The sequence below is a fragment of the Podarcis erhardii genome, assembly GCF_964252035.2.
Source record: "Podarcis erhardii genome assembly, chromosome: 14".
Classification (NCBI taxonomy): domain Eukaryota; kingdom Metazoa; phylum Chordata; class Lepidosauria; order Squamata; family Lacertidae; genus Podarcis; species Podarcis erhardii.
In genome coordinates this window covers 5,477,919-5,500,628 of record NC_138503.1, presented here as the reverse complement: position 1 = coordinate 5,500,628, position 22,710 = coordinate 5,477,919, and the positions used below count along the sequence as shown (strand labels likewise).

Sequence of the window (22,710 nt, the reverse complement as noted above, 5' to 3'; positions counted from 1 at the left end):
CTTCCAGAAGCTCAGGAAAACTGATTCTTACACAATGAGCACAGAGAGAAAAGACTTTAATGGCAAATCTTTCAGAGGAATATGTTCTATGAAGGAATTTGAATTGTGGCCAACAATCCCCTTCCGAAATGCTCAACAGTCCTCACCGAGGATTACACACAATATTTTAATGGCAAACAATCACAGCTATGGCACTAGAACCCCAAGGCCCCTCTCATGCACGCAGGCACCAAAGGGTATTCAAGATGCATATCACCACTCCAGTGAGAGCGAGAGAGTGAAAGAGAGAGAACGGGGGGGGGGGGGGGGGGAGAGAAAAGCACCACACTGCCATTTCCAACCAGTCACCACAAGTGCCTGAAACTCTGACTGCCTCTTACCTTTGTAGTTGGGTCTTAGTTGCCTAATCCTTTTGTCTGTGGAATGTAAACACTCTGGTCCATCAACAGAACTTCCTAGGCAGAGCACCTTTGGGGTGGTGGTGGTGGACCATTTGTGAAGCAGACAGGCTTCATCTTGCAGGAAATGGGGTGGGTGGAGGGGGGGTTAGACAGGGCATGGTTCCCAACAACTGCACAGGGGAGCAACCTTTAATTGGGAAGTGTTGATAACTAGCGTGAACTAAGCCAGTGCTTTTTCAGAGAGCATCTCTAGTGCTTACCTATATTACCAGCTGCACATTCCTGCCCATAACTGTCACTGGCTGGCAGTGCTACACCTGGCAGCTGAGGTGGCAGAACTGAAAAAGTCCCCCCACCCTCCCCTTTAGACTCAGGTTATACGAACAAGGGTAAAAATAAAATACTAATCCAGGCGCAGTACACACTTTGACTGCTTCAAATCTGTCACTTTGACACGACTCACTGAGTATAATCCAGCGGATAAGGAAATCTCCACCAGGAAGAGAAATAACTTGTGTTGCCACAACTCACTGATTAGACATTTGTGTTTGCAGGGGTGGGTGGAGCTAAATTAGGAAAAGGCTTCTTTGTCCAAACTGACGTGCCTGAGCCACCGCACAGCTGGCTTCAAAAACAGGAACAAGTAAGTGCATTGCATTTCAACTGCCACATTCCAAAAAGAAAGAAGGTCTTCACACAGGGGAAAGATACCATGACAAAAAAGGAGGAGGGGAAGAGGGAGGCAAAAGGTGGAAGAGAAAGGGGAGAAATGAGAACCAGACCCAGCTATTTAACATAGCCAATTTTTAAGAAAGGCACATTTACATTACTTTCTGAAGCTTCCTCCTTAATTCCAGCAGGAGCTGGTGCTGAGGAAATATAGCACATAATGTGACCTGATGTTTTCGCTCTGCCTCCTCACTTAAGCAGATGCTAATTCAGGGTTATAATCCCAGGGAACTTGGATCACAACCCTACCATGGGCCCTTTGGGCATCACTGAGGTTCATTACAAACTCCAGCGACCCGATTCTCTTCTCTAATTTGAAACCCTGGGGTGAGCACAGCACCACAAAATGGTGCTATAATTTCCTATTGGGTGTGTGAAAAAGCAAGTATGTGTAAAGCACATGGGCACAATCTGAGGGGGCCAGCCTCTCCTCAAAATAGCCAGAGTTGCAAGAGAGCACCCTTCTTTCTGTTCATTTGAACTAGTCAGTGAGAGCCAAAATCCCTGCTGGGCTGGGCTCCTTACAACTGTAAACCAAATCTGCAGCAACAAACCACAAGATGCAGAGCAAAGAAATGCCAACAAGGAACCCAGGATTGCAATGCTGCAACAGGGATTATTAATACTAGTGAAGACTATAGTCTCTACATTTGCAGTCACCCAAGACTGCTGCTTCCATGATACAGGGATGGCAATTTTACCTATTCCATTCTACCTTCAAGGCATCACAAGACAAAATGATGCATGATAGTATTACGAGATGGATTATACACACAGTTCTAATCTTAAAGGAAAGACTAGCAAATCCTGAATTTTTTCAGCTTTTTTATAGCTTAATCGCTGTAGAACACTAATCTTTCCTCTTGCTTTAAAGGAGAAATGAAAAAATGGAGCAAATTCCTATGATAAACAATGAAGCCAGCTACAGAGAATTTTGAAAGAAAGCAGCCTCCATAGACAAAGAGTAGCAGCGATTACATGGCCTGTTGAATGAGGCCACAATTCATACACTCCTTTTCTTTTTACAGGCAGCCAAACAACTGTCCATACATAAAGTGTTTGGTACAAGTCCTTGATCTTAAGAAAAAAAGCCTTCCCAAACAGCTGAAAGCCTCCAGACTATTTCATAATTAGGTACACAAATGTGCTTATTAGAAGGATTCAAGTTTCTTTGATGTAAATGTGCCTTCAGAAAGCAAACTCCAACATTGATATACAATGATATACAAAGTCAAACAACTAAAGTAGCTCTTGAAACTATATATAAAAATTGGGTTGAAGTAGCAAATGAGGTGGGGTTTTTTTCCTGGTATGACTAACAACAGTTAGCTTGTGTCCATGTTAACAAATCAAATATTCTACTACTGACAAAATAAAACCAGAACCCACAAGAAAAAAAAATGAAAAGTGCACAATGAAATCAAGAGTCTTGGATCAAGTATCTGTGGAGGATTGGAAATGTTTTGTCTGATGGACTTGATATGCACAGGGCAGGAAGAGGTATTAAAGTTTATCAGATGCCGATTTGGCCTGCCGGTCTACATAGAAGAGGATGTAAGCCTTGGCTTTCACCACCGTCTCCTCATCAGTCAGCGTCACGGTGCTGTCATTGAAATGGAACCATCGGCCTTCATGAGTCGCATAGGCTGTATAATGTCCAGAGCCAACCCTGAGAACATCAAGAAACATAGCATGAGGGAAATTAACTCACTGCTTTCTATTTTAAAAATAAGGCTAACAGGTCATGGGGAAGGATCCTGGTTTTAGCTATTTCCCTCATCTTAAAATACTTGCCGTGCCTCAACTGCCTTTCCTCCATTGGATACATCCAACGCAAACACTGATATGAAACATTTCCAGAATGCCTTCTAATGCTCAGGAGCCTTAGGCACATAGCCATGCAAAGATAAACGCAGCCTGTTGGTGGAAGAGGTTCTCTCCTCCTGCTCACTCTCAAGGCTGGGCTTAGGCAAGTCTGAAGCATCCACTGGGAAAAGTCTGCACCTCTTCAGTCCTGCCTGCTCATCCATTGGGCGTGCTCTCCATTAGTTTGGTCTTCACTGCCTTACTTTTTGACTAGAATACTTCTCTTTTTTTATAAATATTTATTAGAGTTTCCAAATTAATACAAAAAACAAAAATACACAAAAAATAACAAAAATACAAAGATACAAAATTAAAAACAGTTAAAACAAATATAATTTCCATTACTTATTTCCATTAACTTGTTTCCCAGACCTCCTCTCACCTCCCCCTTTTGTATTCCAGTTCAAATTCTTAACTCAGCAAATCCTTATTATAACTTATTATAACTTATTGCTCAACCTTTACCTTACAGCTGGTAACCACTTAATTTCTGTCCAACATCCCTCTATTGTCCATTAATTTTGCAATGCCTCTGCAAATAGTCTTTAAATTTCTTCCAGTCTTCTTCTGCCGACTCTTTTCCCTGGTCTCGGATTCTGCCGGAATACTTCTCTAATTCTATTCCCAGCACTTAGTTAGCCAAGGCGGAAAATGACCGTCTCCTTAAATTTGCCAGCAGTTTAGCCCATAATCAACCAGCTAGGGTCTCCACAATGCCTGGTGCATGAAGCAAGAGTGGCTACCTCTCCTCATGTCATACAGAAAAATAAATATGACTTATTTAGTTGATGCTGTTGGCTTCAGGAAGAACCTCCGGCCCTGTTTTTGCCAGAGGCTATTCAGCACTGCATTTTCTTTTTCTGTTGCTACAAGCAGGCGGGAAGGCTGGCGGGGGGTGAAAGTCTTTGCTCCCCCCTGCCTGCCTTCCCGGGAGAGCGGAGAAACGCAGCGTGTTTCTCCGCTGTCCCGGACAGCTTTTGAAGGCAGGCAGAGGGGAGCTAAGACTTTCGCCCCCCGCCCGCCTTCAGAAGAGGTCCAGGACCTCTTCTGAAGGCGGGCGGGGGGCAAAAGTCTTTGCTCCCCCCTGCCTGCCTTCCCGGGAGAGCGTAGAAACGCAGCACGTTTCTCCTCTGTCCCGGACGGCTTTTGAAGGGGGGGAGCAAAGACTTTCCGCTCTCCCGGGAAGGCAGGCACGGGGGAGCAAAGACCTTTGCCCCCCGCCCGCCTTCAGAAGAGGCCCTGGACCTCTTCTGAATGCGGGCGGGGGGCGAAAGTCTTTGCTCCCCTCTGCCTGCCTTCAAAAGCTGTCCGGGACAGCGGAGAAACACGCTGCGTTTCTCCGCTCTCCCGGGAAGGCAGGCAGGGGGGAGCAAAGACTTTCACCCCCCGCCAGCCTTCAGAAGAGGTCCTGGACCTCTTCTGAAGGCGGGCGGGGGGCAAAAGTCTTTGTCCCCCCTGCCTGCCTTCCCGGGGGCTTTTAAATCGCCCCGGGACAGCGGAGAAATCCTCCGCTGTCCCGGGGCGATTTTTAAATGCTGGCGGTGCACTTCTTGCAGCCGGGTCCCAGGCCCAAGCTGGGCGGGCGAAACCCCGACGGATGCCGGCCTGAGGCGCGCCTAACCCTGCCCCGCCGCAGGGTCGAGGCCTAGCCCTCCTCCAACTGCCCTGCTCCCCGTGCCCGTTTCCTCCGAGGTAAGTGGCTCCAGTGGAGCTGCCTCCCACCGCGCACGGACTGGGCGCCCCGGGAAGGCGCAGCGGCGCCCCGACCGCCCCTCTCCGCCTGCGCTCGCTCCTCAGCCGGGCCAGCGGAGCACCGCCTGCCCAGCGCCCGCCACCCAATCGCGCGTCCTGGCGGCGGGAGGAGGGGGCGGCGTCGGCGCCCGGAGCCGAGGCGATGTGGGCCAGGCCTAAGCGCTGCCTCTGCCGTCGTTGCTGCTGCCGCCGCCGCCATAATGCTTGTTTGCTTTCAATGAGTGTGCCCTCCCACGGCACACCAGGCAACGTCTCGCGGCACACTAGTGTGCCGCGGAACACCGGTTGGGAAACACTGGTCTAACAGACCAGCCACTAATCAGCCTACATCATTTTTGAGAGTGTAGCCTGGTCAGTTACAGTCAGACCATATAATGTGAAGCCAGCTGGATTGTAATCCATTCAGGGTCTTGGGAAAGAACCAAGATCCCAAACCACATTTAAATAGTTCTAATTCTGAATTATCTTTTTGTGTGTTAATTTATTTTGACTCCAATCTAGATCAAGAGGCATTTGTCTTCTAGATATGAGAGCTCTCCTTTTGAAAAAAATAACAGCTCCTCTGACAACAAGCTGCTTCTCACCTGGATGACTGCACTTTTAAACAAAAAATCAAATGTGACCAGCTACCTCTCATGTAGGAATTAAATGGATTTTCATTTCATTTAAGTAACTCAAATAAGATTGTGAAGTACAGTGGTGTCCCGCAAGACGAACGCCTCGCAAGACGGAAAACCCGCTAGACGAAAGGGTTTTCCGTTTTGGAGGCGCTTCGCAAAACAAATTTCCCTATGGGCTTGCTTCGCAAGACGAAAATGTCTTGCGAGTTCCTGCGGGTTTTTTTCCCTCCCCCCCCTTTTCCTAAGGCGCTAAGCCGCTTATCAGCTGATCCGCTGATAAGCCGCTTAACAGCTGATCGCTAAAAGCCGCTAAACCGCCAATAGCGCTAATCCACTAAGCTGTCAATGGGCTTGCTTCGCAAGACAAAAAAACCGCTGTACGAAGAGCCTCACGGAACGGATTAATTTCGTCTTGCGAGGCACCACTGTATAAAATTTCAATCAGGACCACAGACAATATTTTCAGGCAAAGTGTTGCATCTCTTTATTGATTTGTTAAACTTAAAATGGGAATTAATAAGATAAGCAAAGCTAACCAGGTCATTCTGCATAGATTAGGTTGACATAGCAAGGCTTCCTCTCTAGTCACCACTTCCAGTCGTTCCCATACATTCTTTTTCAGTTAATGTCTGGTTCCCAGTGGAGTGATGCAGGTTTTACAGCAGAGAAGCCTTTCAATCATCAACTCAGAAAGGCAAAAGAGCCTTCAGGGTCCAATCATACTCACCCTGAACCGTGGTGCACCACCACAGCTGCAAGGTCATACAGACAGCTTTCTGGACCACTGTTTTCTGGCTGCAATTGGGAGGGGGACAAGGAAGAGAGACAAGAGAAAAGAGGAATTGAGAATTTCCCAGCAGCATTCCAGGGCCCCTGACTAGCAGCTCCCCATGACAAGTCACTGTACCTCTAGCAAGTAACATTTCATGTCTAGGCCTCTCAGGGGAAACTCAACATACGTGTCCACTTTGTTCCTCAGATAAGCTGTCCAGTGAAAGCGTTTTAGATGTAAGCACAGCACCTGTGGAATTAAAAATGGCACATAAGCCGAAGGACATGCCACAAATTCCTTAATAATAATAATCATCATCATCATCATCATCATCTTTATTGTCATTGCCCCCTCTCGGAGACAACGAAAATTACTTGGCTGCTCCATCCACCCAGGTAGGGCACTCCACACAAAATCAGAACAACTATAAAAACACTAATTAAAACAATACAGTATAATACAGCAAGGAAGATTAGATGACTTTCAAAGTCCAGGTTTCCCATTCAGGGCCGAGATCGCTCTGGAGAAGAAGCTGTTCTTGAGACGGCTCGTTCTTGTCTTCATCGTCCTGTATCTCCATCCCGACGGCAGGAGCTCGAAGAGACAGTGACCAGGATGCGATGGATCTTTTACTATGTCCAGTGCCTTCCTATGGCACCTTGTGGCATAAATCTGCTCTAAGGTGGAGAGTGGGCAGCCAACAATGCTCTCTGCTGCCTTCACAACTCTGCACAACCCCATCCTGTCCTGGGTAGTACAGTTTCCGTACCACACACATAAGCCATAAGTGAGCACGCTCTCAATGGCACAGTGACAGAAGGCAAGCAGCAGTTTCTGCGGAAGATGGTTTTTCCTTAAGATTCTCAGAAAGTACAGTCTCTGCTGCGCCTTCTTCACAAGCCCCCTTGTGTTGACACTCCAGGACAGATCCTCTTGTAATTCAATACCCAAAAATCTGAACGTTGTTACCCTCTCCACACAGACCCCATCAATCAAAAGTGGCTGGACATTGCTCTTCTGTCTCCTGAAGTCCACCACAAGCTCCTTTGTCTTCCTTGTATTTATGAGCAAGTTGTTAGCTCTGCACCACTCTGTCAGCCGCTCCACCTCATCTCTATAGTCCGTTTCACCCTCCCTTTCAGAGATGAGCCCAATCACGGTTGTGTCATCTGCAAATTTGACAACCCTATTACTAGGGTGAGCAGCGACACAATCGTACGTGGAGGAGTACTTTAAAAACAACAGACCTGCCACCTCCTCTGCATGTCAAGAGCATATCATAGCAAAGCAGCTGTCACATTTATATCCACATGATCCTAGCAGAAACTTCCAAGTTTGCTTAAAGATAAAATTCCAGAAATAAAACATTTCCCCTCCTCCCCCGAAAAGGCCCATATGTAGTAGCAAAAACGACAAAGTACTGCGGCTCTGAGATACAAGCTATTTTACCGCAGAATGAACACTGAAGCAACATCCCACTTCAGGTTTGGGGTGTGCATTCACTTTGGTCCAAGCGTGCACTTTCAAAGTGGCTTGTTTTGAAGAGATTTGGACCTTCTCTGAAGCAAATCAGGCTTCTTCCAAAGCTTCCAAGGAACAGGCAACAAGTTCAAACTTTTCTCTACAAGCTCTCCATAATAGAAAAGGCCAGGCATGAAAGAGAAGTGCATTTTGTGACTGACAGCTCTAACTTCCAACCAAAGAATAACTTTAGAAGGAATGTCTTCAATCATATAGGAAGGATGATAAAGTAATATGACAGACCTGTGCCACTGTTTTCCATTTCCCTCTGCTTGTTCATTCTCTTAGCAGCAGTAACACTGGAAGAGTGGAGGTTGGTTTTATTTGGGGGGGGGGGGTTTGCTTGTGATATGAATATCTATCTCCTTATGCCAATCAAAATCACTCTCTCACTAAGATCCTTCCTTTAAAACTCCAGTCCCTTGAATCCTAATTTTTAAATAAATCCTCCTGAGTCTGTTCTATCTTAAGTGTTGCTTATTATCAGGTAAGTCGTTTCTGCTCATCTCTAAACCCAGCTGTGCTGGCTGAGGCAAACAGGGAGCTGTAGTCCAAATTATATGGGAGGCACCAGTTTGCAGAAGGCTGAGATCCATAATCTTTTACAAATTTCAACTCCTAGATCTCACCTTTGGTAGTTTCTGGATCCAAAATTTCTTGGTGGACTTCTGCTTCTTTTTACATTTGTGGCACATATAGAGCTCTGTTTCATCAAGTTCTTCCAGGTCTGTAAAACTGCGAAGACAATCTAGAACAATTGAATTGACATGATTAAAGTCAATTCCTCTGCTTTTTGACTCATTCCTCTAATGATCTAAATAAAAATACTGATGAAAGAGGCAAAAAAGGCAATTGATATATGCAGATGGCAAGGGTTTAAAAAAACACCACCACCTACCTGGTAATGTACACATTGGTCCATTTTCTTGGTTCTTACGTTTATTTCGGAAGTGACTTGGAATATCTAGCGAAAGGTCTAAAGAAGACACAGGCAATTTCAAAATTAGTTTCTAATGTCAAAAACATAACATCTGCTCATAAAACTTTTCAAGATGCTTGATTTACCTAGGAATGGATCAAACTTTCTGGATTCAGTCCCACATATCAAGCAGTTGACTTCATTCTGCAGAATGCCTCCAAAGATGGCTGTGACAACAGTAGACGTGCCATTTCTGAAGATAACATTACAAGGAGAAAAGGGTCAGCACTGCATAGCTTGTCACATTCAACTAGCACCAAGAGCCTCTAGCCATGCTGAAAACATCCTTTAGGTCATCTAAGTTTCTAAGAACAGATATGGAGAGGTGCTTACATTCAGAAATGGAGCTACCAATATTGCCCCAAATACAACATAAATGTTATGCTCTGTCCAAGTGGCAAAAAGTATCCCCAGATAAATAAATGAAGAAGCACCAGTTGTGGTTGAGAAGGAGTATACTGTACAAAAACATTTTTCTCCCTCTCTCATAACAGCAGAACCCAGGAACACCCGATGAAGTTGAATGCTGGAAGATTCAGGACAGAAAAAAGAAAAGTACTTTTTCCACACACAGAGTGCATAGTTACGCTATGGAATTAACTCCAGCAAGATGTGGTGATGGCTACCAACTTGGATGAATTTAAAGGATGATTAAAGAAATTTGTGGAAGGACATAAGGCTACCAATGGCAACTAGTTATTGATGATGGCTCTGTTCTACCTCTAGGATCAGGAGAGGGCTGGAGAGGGCTACTGCACCCATGTCCTATACTTTCAAAAGGCTGAACCCTAAAGCTCAACCTTTATACTTCCCTTCAACTATCCCTCAAAGGCAGACAAATTGCTGAGGCATGGAAGCACCACTTCAGCAGATGAGGATGCTTCCATTTAACTGGCCACTCTCCCACTTCATCTACATGGCACAAGAGGTCCATGTTTCCAAGGGACATACTCCCCATGTGTCACCTCACCTCCTGGCATACAAAGGGCAATGTGAGGAAACTGGACATGACGCAAAAAAATGTCACATGGTAATGGTGGAGGGGGAGTTGGGATGCCGGGCTACTCTCCAGGAATTTCTGCTTGCCCCACCAATAAAGTGCATCAGCTGTGGTGGGAAATAATTATCCATTGAGGATAACATGTCAGCTCCCAGGAGTCTGCCTTCAGCATGATCAGAGGCTGCAAGCCAAAGCCATCTGCTAACATGCTGACTCCCAACCTGTGTGAGCATTTTTCTGCCAAACTTCTGCCAAAGGCCACTCCCAATCTTTGTTGTCTAGAAACTACATAATTTGCATTTTCTCCCCTACAATTCAGATATTATGGTTTGAGGAAACCAGATTAAAAACCTCTCTTCTTACATGCAGCATCTACTGCCACCAGAAAGACCCGAATTCTCTTGCAAGATGACTGAGCGGGAAACACCATTGAAGCCTCCTTGGAGTTCCAAGTGCAGATGGTCCAAAAGGTAACGCATGAATTCATGGGCATCTTGCTGCTGGTAGCCCCTTAACACAAACACATCAATGAATATACAGACTGCTTACTTACATTGGTACATAATTCACATTACATGGCATGGCTTACAAACCAGGAAATTTCAATTATATTGGATGCATCACTTTATAATAAAAAAGGCTCAGAGTGATCATTCTTGCCACTGCGACAGACAGATATATGGCCCTGTAGTTTTGCAACCAAACAAAAGGCCAACAAGCTTCCCTACAATAGCTCAAATGCAAAACTCATTTGGAGCTGAAAGAAAATCCAGCAATGCGAAACACATTTTGAAATATGCCAATGTGGTAAGGTTGTGAAGGCGGTGGGAGTTTTGTACTTGTAGTGCAATTTACTTTATCTAAATGGTTTATTTTCAAGACAGAGGATGGGACATTTATATATTTTTAAAACCCTGTGAAAACAACTCTAAAATGAACACACTGCAGGCATTGCAAATGATCTGCAATATGAACTAATATTGTACTGTAGCCCTAACACATGGGAACATATTTTATTTCAAAAGTAAACCAAGCACACACGGAAGTTGGGGAATGAGTTCTGGCTACCACCAGCACCCCATCGCAACAGCTGCCACTTTAGGAATCCACCTATTCATGGATCTCCTGACTGCTTCTCCAGGACCAGCAGCAATGTTTCCTCATGAAAGTGCCCAGGCTGACAAGTGTGCCCATGCAGGGTGCCTTTTTGTCACCTCCCTCAGAGATGGCACCTGGGGCAGACCGCCCCCCTTCCTACACCCCTGTGCCTTTGCACATTAATGTAAGAAAACATGGCAGCCAGCTCTGTAGCACCCATAACCAGCATGAGCCGAAAATGGACTGACAGGAAGAAATAGGGAGAGTGGGTCAGTGGGTGTGCTATGGGGCCTGTGGGTTGCCCAACTGAGATATAGGAAAACAAAACAAAAAAACAATCAACTGAATAGTGTACATCCCCTGTATGTGGACATTTGCTGTGGCATCTACCTGCCTATAAGAGCAATATCCTTACTGCTCTCTTGCCTCTTGTGTGCTCTAACTACAACTGGATGCCATTTTATGGCTGCTGCTGCTGTAATCATGCAGCAAAACTGGGGTTATGCTTTCAGCACAGTATCCAGTGCACCCACCCAATTCCAGAGAATGCTTGCTACTTATTGTGTGTCCCATTCCCAGCATTCAATGGGAAAATTAATGCACTTATGCAGTCAGAACAGCACCACCAGACACAAAACAGGGACATATCAGTACATTTTGGAGTATCCCCAAGGTTGGCAGAAGTACCAAAAAAACAAAACAAAACAAAACAAAACAAAAAACAGAGCAGCAAAATGAGGACTGACTTGGGGGAAGGAGAAAAAGACACTGAAACCTAGGTGGGAGAAGGAATGGAAAAGGAAATAAATGTGTTGATAAAAATGTGTAGAGAAGCTTCTCATTGTCTAGATGGGTCATTTCCTGGTGCACAATATGAATCCATTTTTAAATTTACCCAGGGATACAATTAAGAAATCAATAGAGAAAACAAAAAAATTAACATTTAGCTTTCTAATCGGAGCAAATATATAATTATGTTTTTAGACTGCATTGCTCAGCATTTTATTGCAGGGTTTTGACTGGATTTTTATTGACGGCATGTATTTTGTTTTACTTTCTGCTGTAGTCTTTTGATTTTATAACTTCTACTTTGTAAATCTACTTAGAAGCTTTTAAATATATATATTAGACAGTCTATAAATTGGTTAAACAAAGAAATGGCACACCAGATTCCCCTGAAATTTGTACAAAACCAAAGCTTCTAAGCAATGTCAGTGTTTACAGTCCACTACAGGATTTTATACAATTATATTTCTTGGCAAAGAAGGTATTATATGTGCTATTAAGTACACAAAATTATCTGGAATCGTTAACATTCCTAATCAAGACAATCTCACTAAGGATTTCATTGTTTTCCTCCGAGTTCTTTTTTTCAGACTGGGAAGCGAGGCTAGAGGACCGTGAAACCTGGGCCCGAGCTGGATCCACCCACAGTTTGAAAAATGGGAAACAAACTTAAAACTGCTCACGAAAAGCCTTCCAAGCATACAGTTTCTCAAATGAGTGTCAGCAGAACAGAGTATGCCAAACAAAGCCACCTGAAAAGGTTTGGTCCATATTGTTCATATTTTCTCAACAGGGAAATATTTGTAAAGTCTCCAAGAAACAAACAGCCTTTCTCTCAGCCTAACTCAAGGCGGGTTCAAGCATAGAGCATCAAATGATGACTTGCACATGTTAAGAATACTGTTGGGGGCGGGAGGAAGAGACAGAATTGTAGATCCATCACTACAAGCAGAGCCCTTATCTGAGATTGCTTCAGAATCAAGACTCTTCAGTGCAGTCACAGGCTTGAATCAGCATAGAGCTGGAGCAACAGCAACACTCTTTTAGAAAGGGGGAGCTATGTTAGTCTATCAGAGCAAAAATGAAGTCTCATGGCGCCTTAAAGATGTAACAGACGTGAGAGTCCAGCTCCTCAGATGCGTGAAGTAATAGTCTCAGTTGGCAATGAGTGCAAAGAACAAGAGACCAGAGGGAAACAAGATGCAAAAAAGACAGACTATGGCAAGGTGTGTCCCCCATATTATATTAGCTTAGCAATGCCAAAATGCTTTATGAATATTGGTTATTTTTCACACATTTAAACTTTATGTAATTGTCCATGTATGTATTTTTTCAAATTCTTTTCCCTCTGATCTCACTGTCTACTTTTTCACTCTCTGATTCCCATGGGTATACATAAACCTGCAATGCCAACCAAGGATAACATTTCCTCCATCTGATGAAATGCATTCGAGTGCCATTAATATATTTATTGTCATTAACATCCCTTTCTGTTAAAAGCAAACAAACCCACAGTGCTGAAAATCTGCTGGAGCCAACTTAGGGAGCAGAGCTCTTACTTTGACTTCAAACAACTGTTGAGGAGGATAACTGGCCAAAAGTATTGTAGGAAGCACGATTATGACTTTTGCCCATTGCCTGAAACTACTGGTGCTAAACTTCCTTGATTCTCATCAGCCAGGGAGAGACACACAGTTACTGGAAGAAGGAAAGGAATGGCCTGGGTTTCTCACTTCACAGGCTCTGGGTGTGCATTCAGAGCATCTTTTCAGCACTGCTAGAGGCATTAATACATCAACAGAACATCTTTACTACCTGAAAATATGGAGCAACTTACCTTCTGCACAATTAATCCTAATAGGGTTCAGTGCTCCTTTGAAAGAGGTTCAGGGGCCAGGACAGGGAGACCTTGGAGAGGAATGACACTTGGATTTACTTGTGTGAACTGTTCTTTTTGACAGCCTGGGTGCAAAATGCCTATTGCACATAGATTTATTCTCTTTGCAGCACTTATTTATAACTACAATGACAGAAACGAATTCAATATTGAGAGAATCAAGGAAGTTTTGCCCAGTATGTTTGCTTGAACCTGCTAGAGCTGTACATTTTTAAGCACAGTCCTTGCCAAAAGCAAAGGTTTGGGTTCTGTCAGGTACTTAAGCCATGTTGCACAGACTAAGAACTTGGCATGACTTAGCCCTGCTAGACCTCAAATACAACAAAAACACTCAAAAACCACTAACACTGCTTCCTCTGTATACTGGAAGAATAAGAGCCTGTTGGCACACAGTGGGCATCATTCCTACAGAGCTAGAAGCTCTCAAGAGCAAGGTAACACTGCATTCAGGGACAACAAAATGCCATCGTTCTGGAAAGAGTCACTGAGTTGCTAACAGCAATCCTCCTTTTCTTATAGGACTTACCTAAAGTTTGGCATGATTTTCCAAACAACATAAAACAATGATTCAGGGCTGAACGCTGTTTGACTCCCTTGCCACAAAGCACACAGAGTCTTCCGAAACTCTTCTACCAATGAACTGTGGAAGAAAATTGAAAAGTTTTTAATAGAAGCATTGCCACTCAACCCCACCCCCCCTCACCATGGCCCCCTCCACCTTTCCCCCTTTTCTTCCTAATGTAACACTAACGTCTCAACAAATGAAACTGATCTGTAGAAAATGTAACTTGAAAAAAGAGACATTGCACATACTTTTGTAAACCAAGAAATCTTTAATAAAAATGTTTTAAATTGGTTAAAAAATACCTGATGGTATTGTAATCAATCTGTAACATGGCTCCTTACATTTTCTATTGATTTTTGTTTAGGTCATCCCCCCCCCATAAAGTGTGTATATTAATTCTCTTAATTTTAATAGCCTCGATAGGAGATGGCCAGAAAAGTCTTTTCCTTTCCAGCAGATTTTTATATTTCTCCCAAACTCTATACAGATTCTTCCTACGAATATGGTTCATAAAACTTTTATAAATTTTCACCTTCCCATACTAAAAACATGCATGCCAGCCGAATTTTAAGTCAAGACCTTCTAAGTCCAGGATGTCCTACAAACAAAGTAGTGTTATTCTCAATTCACAGATGGAAAAATGAGACTACGAATGTGATTTGATTGAGGCTTTTCAGAGCTCGAATCTCTTCTGGAGAGAAAGTTAGCTAACAAACAAACCAGGCTGTATCATGTTTAGTTGAATGTAGGGCTTTCCTGACCATCTCAGGTTACTGGGTAGAACGGGGAATTTTCAATCAGGTGGCAAGAGAGAGACCACATCCATAGACACCACTTTCTGCTCCTCAATGGTGAGGGCAGCAGCTCACATTTCCTTGCACTGTGGGAAAAGACATTCCTAACCCCACAGAGATTATTAGACTCCTCTAAGACCATTCATGATAGCTGTGGATTACATGAATTTGTTCTTGTAATCCAATCCAAATAACTTTATTGTTCTAGCCATTGGCCATAACAAATCTGAATAAAAAATAAATACACAAATAAAGGGATGTTTCGCCACAAATAATAGTCTCTGTTTAGATCTCTGTGTCACCCTTGCAGTTCAATGCTATATTGTCCAGGGTCTTCTTTCTGCTCTTTTTGGCCACCAGAGCAAAAAGGGCAACTTTGCGAGTCACTAAAGTGTTTGCATCACTAAGAAGCTATAGAAGGGAGAGACAGCTTTCTTGTACAGGTGGTTGGGTGAGAAATCGCCTCCTAGGTCCAGTGTATAGCAGGCAATATAGTATATAGTGCAAGATGTTGTCCACCTGCAGTTGCCCACATATAGAGTCTGTCTTTGTACAGTATACCCTGTTGTATTGTCCATCCAAGCGGGCGAAGGGCATAACTGGAAAATACAGCTCGATAAAAGTGATTTTTAGTGAGGCTGGCCGGAGATTCTGCAGGCGACTGGCTCTAAAAGGGACTGTTTTTGGAAGGGGGAACCAGGGAGAACATTTAGAGGATTTGATCGCTTGCAGATTGCGTAGTGATTCTGTCCAATGACACCAATCCCTTAATTGATGTTTGACTGTGGATATAATCTCCTCTAGCTCATGGAAATAATAAGAATTCAAGTTACATTGGTTGTTAGATTTCCACCATTGGCTGTTCTCCAGTTCCACATAGTACAAGGCTGGCAAGCACTCGCATGGCATGGAGGAGTTTTTTCAGGTAATTAAATCTGGTGCAGTCCGCTCTTGCACTTAACGCTGGCCATCCAGCTTCTGTACATAAGAGTGCAACTCCCTTGAGCAGGGAAAATAATCTCTTGAGAAATTGGTTTTGCACCATTTCTAACCCCTTAATAACACTCTCATCCTCACCCCAGTTTTTGACTCCATAAAGCATTTGAGGGATCACTTTACTGCCAAATACTTTCAGTGTGGGATCAAACTGTTTCCTGCCCTTTATGAAGTAAAACTTCTTCAGAGCCTTGGTCACTCTCTGCATTCTGATTTTCATCACCTTGGGGTGCCACCTCCAAGTCACTGCTTCACTGAAAAAGACTCCAATATATTTGAAAACACAGGTTTGCTCTAGTTCATGGTGCTCAAGGGTCCATTTATATCGGATGTGAGGGTGATCTGGCTAAGACATCTGTCACCCCATTGATTGCCAGGGTTGACTCGATTGTTCTGGCTGGCTAGGCAGGTGTCCCTCACCACTCCATGTGCGTCCCTCCCGGAACTGCACGCCCAGTGGAAGAGGATGACCATCCCAGATAGAAGAAGCGTATCGTTCTTCTTGTAATTTGCCCTTAAATCCTTCCACCACAGCTAGATTAATCTGCATGAGAAGGGTTCTATTTTTGCTGGTTTGCGTTGAATTTCCAGTGCCAAGAATACACAGTGAACCATCTTCCTCTCCAAGGGTGCCAACTCCTGGGGACCCAATCCTTCTGGACACCCCAATATTTTGGGGGGTGCCCCCCAACGTTCTGAAAAATCAAGGCCATGCACGGCGTGCCTTCAGTGGCCAGCTCCTTCTCCTCCTTCTGCCACAGAGGGGAAGGAGAGGAGAAGCAGCTCCCAGACAGTGGTGGCAGCAGAAGGAGGAGTCAGCAGCCATTGATGCCGTGCTGCCACTGCATTCCTACCTCCTCCAACATCATGAATCGATCCCACACACAACCTTGGCCCCCCATCTCCCTCACAAGTTGGCACCTCTGTTGCTCCCCCTTGCTCCATGTTATATTTTTGTTTTTTCCCTATATTTACCTAGCCACCCAATCCCATATGTTCTCTGAGAAGTCCACCATCTAGACGATCTCTATGTTCTTTTTTGAAACTCCACATAAATGGCTTGTCATGTGTCCCAAATTCAAAACAGATGCTGATACAAGTTTTTGGCTCTTGAGTGAAATCATGCATTTGCTCAGAAAGGGTTCCCCATCCTATACATGCAGGTAGCAGAATAACAGTGCCAATTTCACAGGGCAGCAACACCATGAACTGTATTCTATACACCAGAAAAGATTAACAACCAAGAGTATAAATAACTGATGAGGATATAGACTGCTCATTGGGTCTGGAGGTGGGCAAGGTTTGGTGGACGGCCCCACCATCCTCCCAAAGCCACGCTGCTCCACCCCTTGGTCACCACGGTACTTGCTGGGTTTCTGCCAAACCCAAATTCATATTTGCCCTATCTGCAGCGGCTTGGGGGGCAGGGGAGGAGGAGAGGACTGCATCTGAGCAGTCCAAAAGGAGAAAAGGGGGCCAGAACTGATACCAGCAGTGCAGTTGTCCCCAGAGCGTCATCGGAAGAAGACTAAGAAGACACAGCAAGAGGAGCGTCGTGGGACAATTGGGTAAAAGCACTGGAGTCAGAGAAGCCCCCCAAGTGCAGAGGAGCACTGGCAGCAAGGCACAGCTCATCCAAGCCGAGCACTGGAGTCAGCTGAAGTTCCCAGGTGCGGTGGAGCACCGGAGTCATTTGACCCTTGGAAGGCTTGGAAGTGCACAGGGACACGCCAGCGCTTTAGCCCGCAGTTGGTCACATTTTCGGAGGAGCGCCCAGGCAACAGGCCCGATCGCTGAAGTTGCCCCTCTCAAGCTTTGCTGCTCGCACATGGCAGGCGCCATTTTGCGTGCATGTGGCCACACTGCTGGATCTTGGTTGGGGGGGTAAGTACAGCACCGTACTATGACTAGTGCTTTCCGTAATGCCAGCAGTGGGTCTGCCCTAGTTGTAGAAGCACTTGTGCCCGATTCTCAAAATGCTCCATCTGTGTGGCTGCCTGTAGATCTCAGATTTGGAATTACAGGGTTTACATTTTGTCTGCCATGTTTTGAAGCAGCATCTCATGGGGCTCTTAAGGCACTGGATGCACGTATGGTTGGTAACACCTGATTCTCAGCATGAGTGGGGTTTGCATGTATTTATTAGTATATTGGGTCTATAGGTGAAGTTCACGTGAGCCTTTTAAGAAATGCTGGGGCCTTTAAGACATGGGATGCATGCATAGTTAAAACGTTTGCATTTAAGCGTGAATAGGGCCTGCATGAGTTTATGCGCTGGTATAGAAGGCGCTCCCTTTAGTCAGCATAGCTCAATGGACAAAGCCAGGTGTGCTGATTTATTCCCTGCATGGGGCTTGGGGCTTGGAGCAGTGGCGGATCCCCGGATGGTGATAGCACGTGTGGCTGGATAGCTCAGTCAGCGTCGTATGAGACTCTTAATCTCAGGGTTGTTGGTTCAAGTCCCACATTGGGCAAAAGGTTTCCTGCATTGCAGGGGATTAGACCAGATGACCCTTGTGGTCCCTTCCAACTCTACAATTCTATGACCCTTTGCAAGATGCAGATGGAACAACCACACACCCCAGCATTACAGGCTGTATATCTCAGTGGTTAGAGCATGGTACTTATTACGCCAATGCACAGGGTATTACTGATACCCTCATAGTATAACGTCTCACTTCCTGTGCTACAGGTGGAAATAGCTTAGTAGTTAGGGCGTGCTGCTGTTAATGCCAAGGCTGCAGGTTTTGATCCCCATTTTGATCACCAGCACATATTCTTGTGAGCTGGGTGGTTGAGCTAGATGGCCTGGGGTCCCTTCCAACTCTATAATTTTATGGAAGGATACAGATAAACACTATGTGTGCTGTTTGTATATATATGTATACAGGCATACATGCTGTGTTTAGACTTACATGCTGTTATCCCCTTGGCTTCGAGTATGGTAAGTTCTCCGGCCTGCAGTCTTCCCATTCCGAAGCTCCACAGCCGGCAATTCTTTGAAGTAGCAACAGAACTGCTGAATGTTACTGTTGAAAGAAAGAGATGTGAACCAGAAATATGTACCAAGAGGGCAGAAAAGAAACCAAAGGATTTAAACTGTTTTCTTTGTAACCCAGCAATGAATAGCTGTAGGGCAGCTATAAAGCGCACACACAGATGTAACTTGAACATTCTACAATTGCCTCTCAAATACCTGCACGCTAACACACTTGAAATTAAACTGCACAGTAAGAGGTCGGTCTTACGGATCCTCTTTCCAAACATCACAGGGAGTTTTATTTGCAAATATATTACAGGGTTTTGTCAGTTTTAGATATGCCACTGGTGGGAATGCAAACTCACATAAATGGAGTTGCAAAACTTGCTCTTATGGGTGTAGAGAGACCCTTCAGATGCACATCTTTTAGCCTCAGTGAAATGTCCTACTCTCTCAATACGTCACAGGGTGCACAAGAACACTTAGCCTAGAAGCCAATTACAGAAGTAGGATATTTAAAAATAAAGCAATGAGTACCTGAGTGACTGAAGAATCGCATTCATGAAACATGTGTTACCCAGATTCCGAAGGCCTGTAGCACACAGGGCTGTGGTGCTACCCTGTGAACCAGAGACATCAAGGCAAACAAGTCATCTTACAATAGGCTATACATCATCTTCCATCCACCTGCTTTCTTTGAAACAGAGGGATACATGACTACACCAAGTTTTAAAAGTATTACATATAAATACCCTCATCCAATGAGAGTATGCCACACAGAATTCAGAACACACAGAATGACAGATTCGAGCCAAACCCATAAAGCTTTAACACAGCTTGTGAAAGGGCTGTCACAAATTGCACAAGTGGAACAGCTGTGTGCCCACCAGAGGAACAAAGCACCCAAATTTTCACACCTAATTCTGGCTGGGCTGAGACCACCAGTGACCCAGATAATAAATAAATAAGATAATAAATAATATAATAAATTAATAATAAGACTTCTCTTATTAGGTCCACTTGTGCAAGCAAAATAGTAATTATTCTTTATTAATATTTTCGATTCTGCATGTAACGTAGGCTAGGTTGAGAACAGGATATGCTGTTCAAGGTCACATGGGGGAGCTTTATGCTAAAAGCGTGGAATTATTTTATTTGATCTCTTAGCTAGCTTGGGTTCCTTTAGGAAATTATGCAGGGCAGAATTTTAGAATGAATGAGTGAATAGATGCTGAACCCAGCTTTCCTCCAGGCCATGTCTGGGAAACTTGCAGCCAAGTTGCCTCCAGTCCAAAGGGCTCTCCAGGCCTTATCAGACACCACAGCCTGCTCTAGGCTCCCTGAGCAGGCAGAGGCACAGCGCCCAATTGCACAGGCAAGTGCAAGGCCCAGCAAAGAAGCCACGACAGCGACAGCAGCAGTGAGAAGATACTGTAATGGTTCTTGCATTCCCTTCCCCTTATCAGCAGGATCACATGCACTTGGTGTTTCTACTGCTTTTGCAAGCAGCTGGGACAAGAAAACTGTTCCCTCTTTTCACCGTGACTAGCAAGAAGGAGGCAGTGCATGAAGGATTTCATTTGCCCTGTTTGGGCAAGTATGAGCACCAGCAAAGACATGAAGACTGCCACAGTTCTACTCTAGCCTGCAGCATTAAGAAATCTTGTAGTTGGGAGAGAGACAGACAGAGACTTTTAAAAAGACCCCCGCAGGTCATTAATTCACAAGAAAAAAATCAACTGGTATCTCTATTAATTGACTGGTATCTCTATTAATTGACTGAGTTAATGACCTTTGACAGAAAAAAGATTGTCATCCTTGTCTCCACATGCTCAGAACAGAATGGTAGCTCAAGATCAGGTACCATAAAGAATAAGACTTGCTTCAAATTAAAAATATTCTGGGCAGTCAGAATAGTGACCTCTTTGGAGGCTTTGGTATTTAAAACTAGATAAGGTAATGAGCCTATTTCAATACACAATTAAAAGTGTGTGCACCACCAACACTGGAGTGTCACTCAAGAACCAGCAGGCAAGAGTATATTAGAAAGGTATGCTAAGAGCCCAAGGCATTTACTAAATGAGCTCCACTGATTAATGAAATCTGCTCCAAAATTATGTTGTACCTACATTTATTTTTAACAATTTGCTGTTTAGGGAGGAGTCTTCCAGAAGTTTTCTTTTCCTCTGTCGTTCTGCCGCAAAAGCTGAACTGTAGTAAATGAATAAATTGGTTAAGACATCTTAAGAAATCTAAAGAGAACACACCAAAGATAATCTTGGCCACAATGTCTTGACAACTGCATAGTCACATTTGCAATGATTCCTTTACATACAACAGTGAGACTGATCATTGGTTATGGAAGTTATAATACAAAATAGGTAAAGGTACCCCTTGCCCGTACGGGCCAGTCATGTCCGACTCTAGGGTTGTGCGCCCATCTCACTTAAGAGGTCAGGGGCCAACACTGTCCGGAGACACTTCCGGGTCACGTGGCCAGCGTGACGAAGCTGCTCTGGCAAGCCAGCACCAGCGCAGCACACAGAAACGCCGTTTACCTTCCCACTATAAAGCGGTACCTATCTATCTACTTGCACTTAGGGGTGCTTCCGATCTGCTAGGTGGGCGTGAGCTGGGACCGAAAGATGGGAGCTCACCCCGCCATGGGGATTCGAACCGCCGACCATGCGATCGGCAAGTTCTAGGCACTGAGGTTTTACCCACGTCCCGTATAATACAAAATAGTCATCTTAAAATAATTTCGGAGCACACACTCAAATCTATTCTATGTTCAATAGCATGCAATTATAAAATACCCAAATTAATCTGATAAAGTTCTGCTACAGCAGGCACCCTTGAGCGTGCCCTAATTAGAACTAAAATTTCTGACCTAAAATAACGAACTCCACTTTCTTGATCAAAGGCTACTTGGTAGAGTATCCCCACAAGAGTCCATCTCTGCTCATACAAGCATTGTTCTAAACATGAAACTTAAGCTTGCCAAAGTAGTCAATTGAAAGTATGCTACATCTGGAACCTCAACACACTTCCATCAATGGACTCCAGGCCACCAGCTGGCTTTTGCAGTTTAAGCCCATTGTGGTGACAGGTGTTTGGCACCACTAATGCAGCACAGGGGAAGGCCAACCCACGTATGGCTACAGTACACCAGGAAGTTCTGCTGTGCAAGGCTCACAGAAATAAACAGCAACTCCACAAAGCCAGAGTGTGCTCTTGCACAGCTCCTATTTATTACAGTGAAGCCTACACAGGAGAATTTCCCAGTGGATTTTGTTCCATGTCAATTAGCGTGCCTCTAGATTTTCAGCATGCACCCATGCTGTCCTTTCACATACAAAGGACAAACTACTAAAAAGGAATGGCATCACAATGCTAGACTAGCAACATCCACTTTCAGAAAGACACATATAAGTATATAGCTTACTTTTCCAAATTTTGGAGGTGCTCTCGGACTTTCTGTACCAGGCCAAGCTTGGTATCATTGACTACGAAGTCATCACAGCGATAACTGCAGTAAGAACACATTAATCAGCAAATGGACAGACTTTAGCACAGCCATACCACCATGAGACTTATGTTGAGCAAATATGGGTTTCTTGAACTAAACAGCAAAAGGTTAGGTGCTAAGAGAACTAAAATGCAAACTGTATTCACCACCTCCTTTCAGATGAAGAGGTACAGAGGTCTTACCCTTATGATCTAAGCAGGCTGCACTGAAAAGGGAAGCAAGCAAGTGGGTCCTACAGGGGAGGGGGGAGCTGTATCCTCACCCGCATAGCAGAAGCAGTTTTCCTATTCACAGTTCCTATCCACCAGCTATGCCCACTTCCATGATACAATAAGCTGCATGGAGATCAAGAAGGCACTCTTCCATTCCCCATCCCTGTTTGCCATATGACTAGACTATTTAGGGATTGTTGTGGGGGTTTCCCC

The 22,710-nt window shown here is 44.4% G+C and overlaps 1 protein-coding gene across 3 annotated transcripts in view; it reads right to left on the bottom strand.

Annotated features, from left to right (window-relative positions):
• Positions 1-39: 39 nt before the first annotated feature.
• The window catches only part of USP3 (ubiquitin specific peptidase 3), a 44,749-nt gene continuing 22,078 nt past the window's right edge, over positions 40-22,710 (bottom strand). For 2 of the 3 annotated variants that reach the window (XM_081839031.1, XM_081839032.1), the window contains exons 4-15: positions 22,202-22,285; positions 20,886-20,967; positions 19,294-19,376; positions 18,692-18,805; positions 13,948-14,061; positions 10,004-10,150; positions 8,727-8,833; positions 8,560-8,637; positions 8,291-8,409; positions 6,276-6,389; positions 6,096-6,163; positions 40-2,799 (exon numbers count right to left, since the gene is read on the bottom strand). In XM_081839031.1, the coding sequence (XP_081695157.1) occupies positions 2,634-2,799; positions 6,096-6,163; positions 6,276-6,389; positions 8,291-8,409; positions 8,560-8,637; positions 8,727-8,833; positions 10,004-10,150; positions 13,948-14,061; positions 18,692-18,805; positions 19,294-19,376; positions 20,886-20,967; positions 22,202-22,285 (1,276 nt within the window). In that variant the 3' untranslated portion in view covers positions 40-2,633. The remainder of the gene's footprint in view (positions 2,800-6,095; positions 6,164-6,275; positions 6,390-8,290; positions 8,410-8,559; positions 8,638-8,726; positions 8,834-10,003; positions 10,151-13,947; positions 14,062-18,691; positions 18,806-19,293; positions 19,377-20,885; positions 20,968-22,201; positions 22,286-22,710) is intronic. The other variant, XM_081839033.1, reaches the window with a different exon arrangement.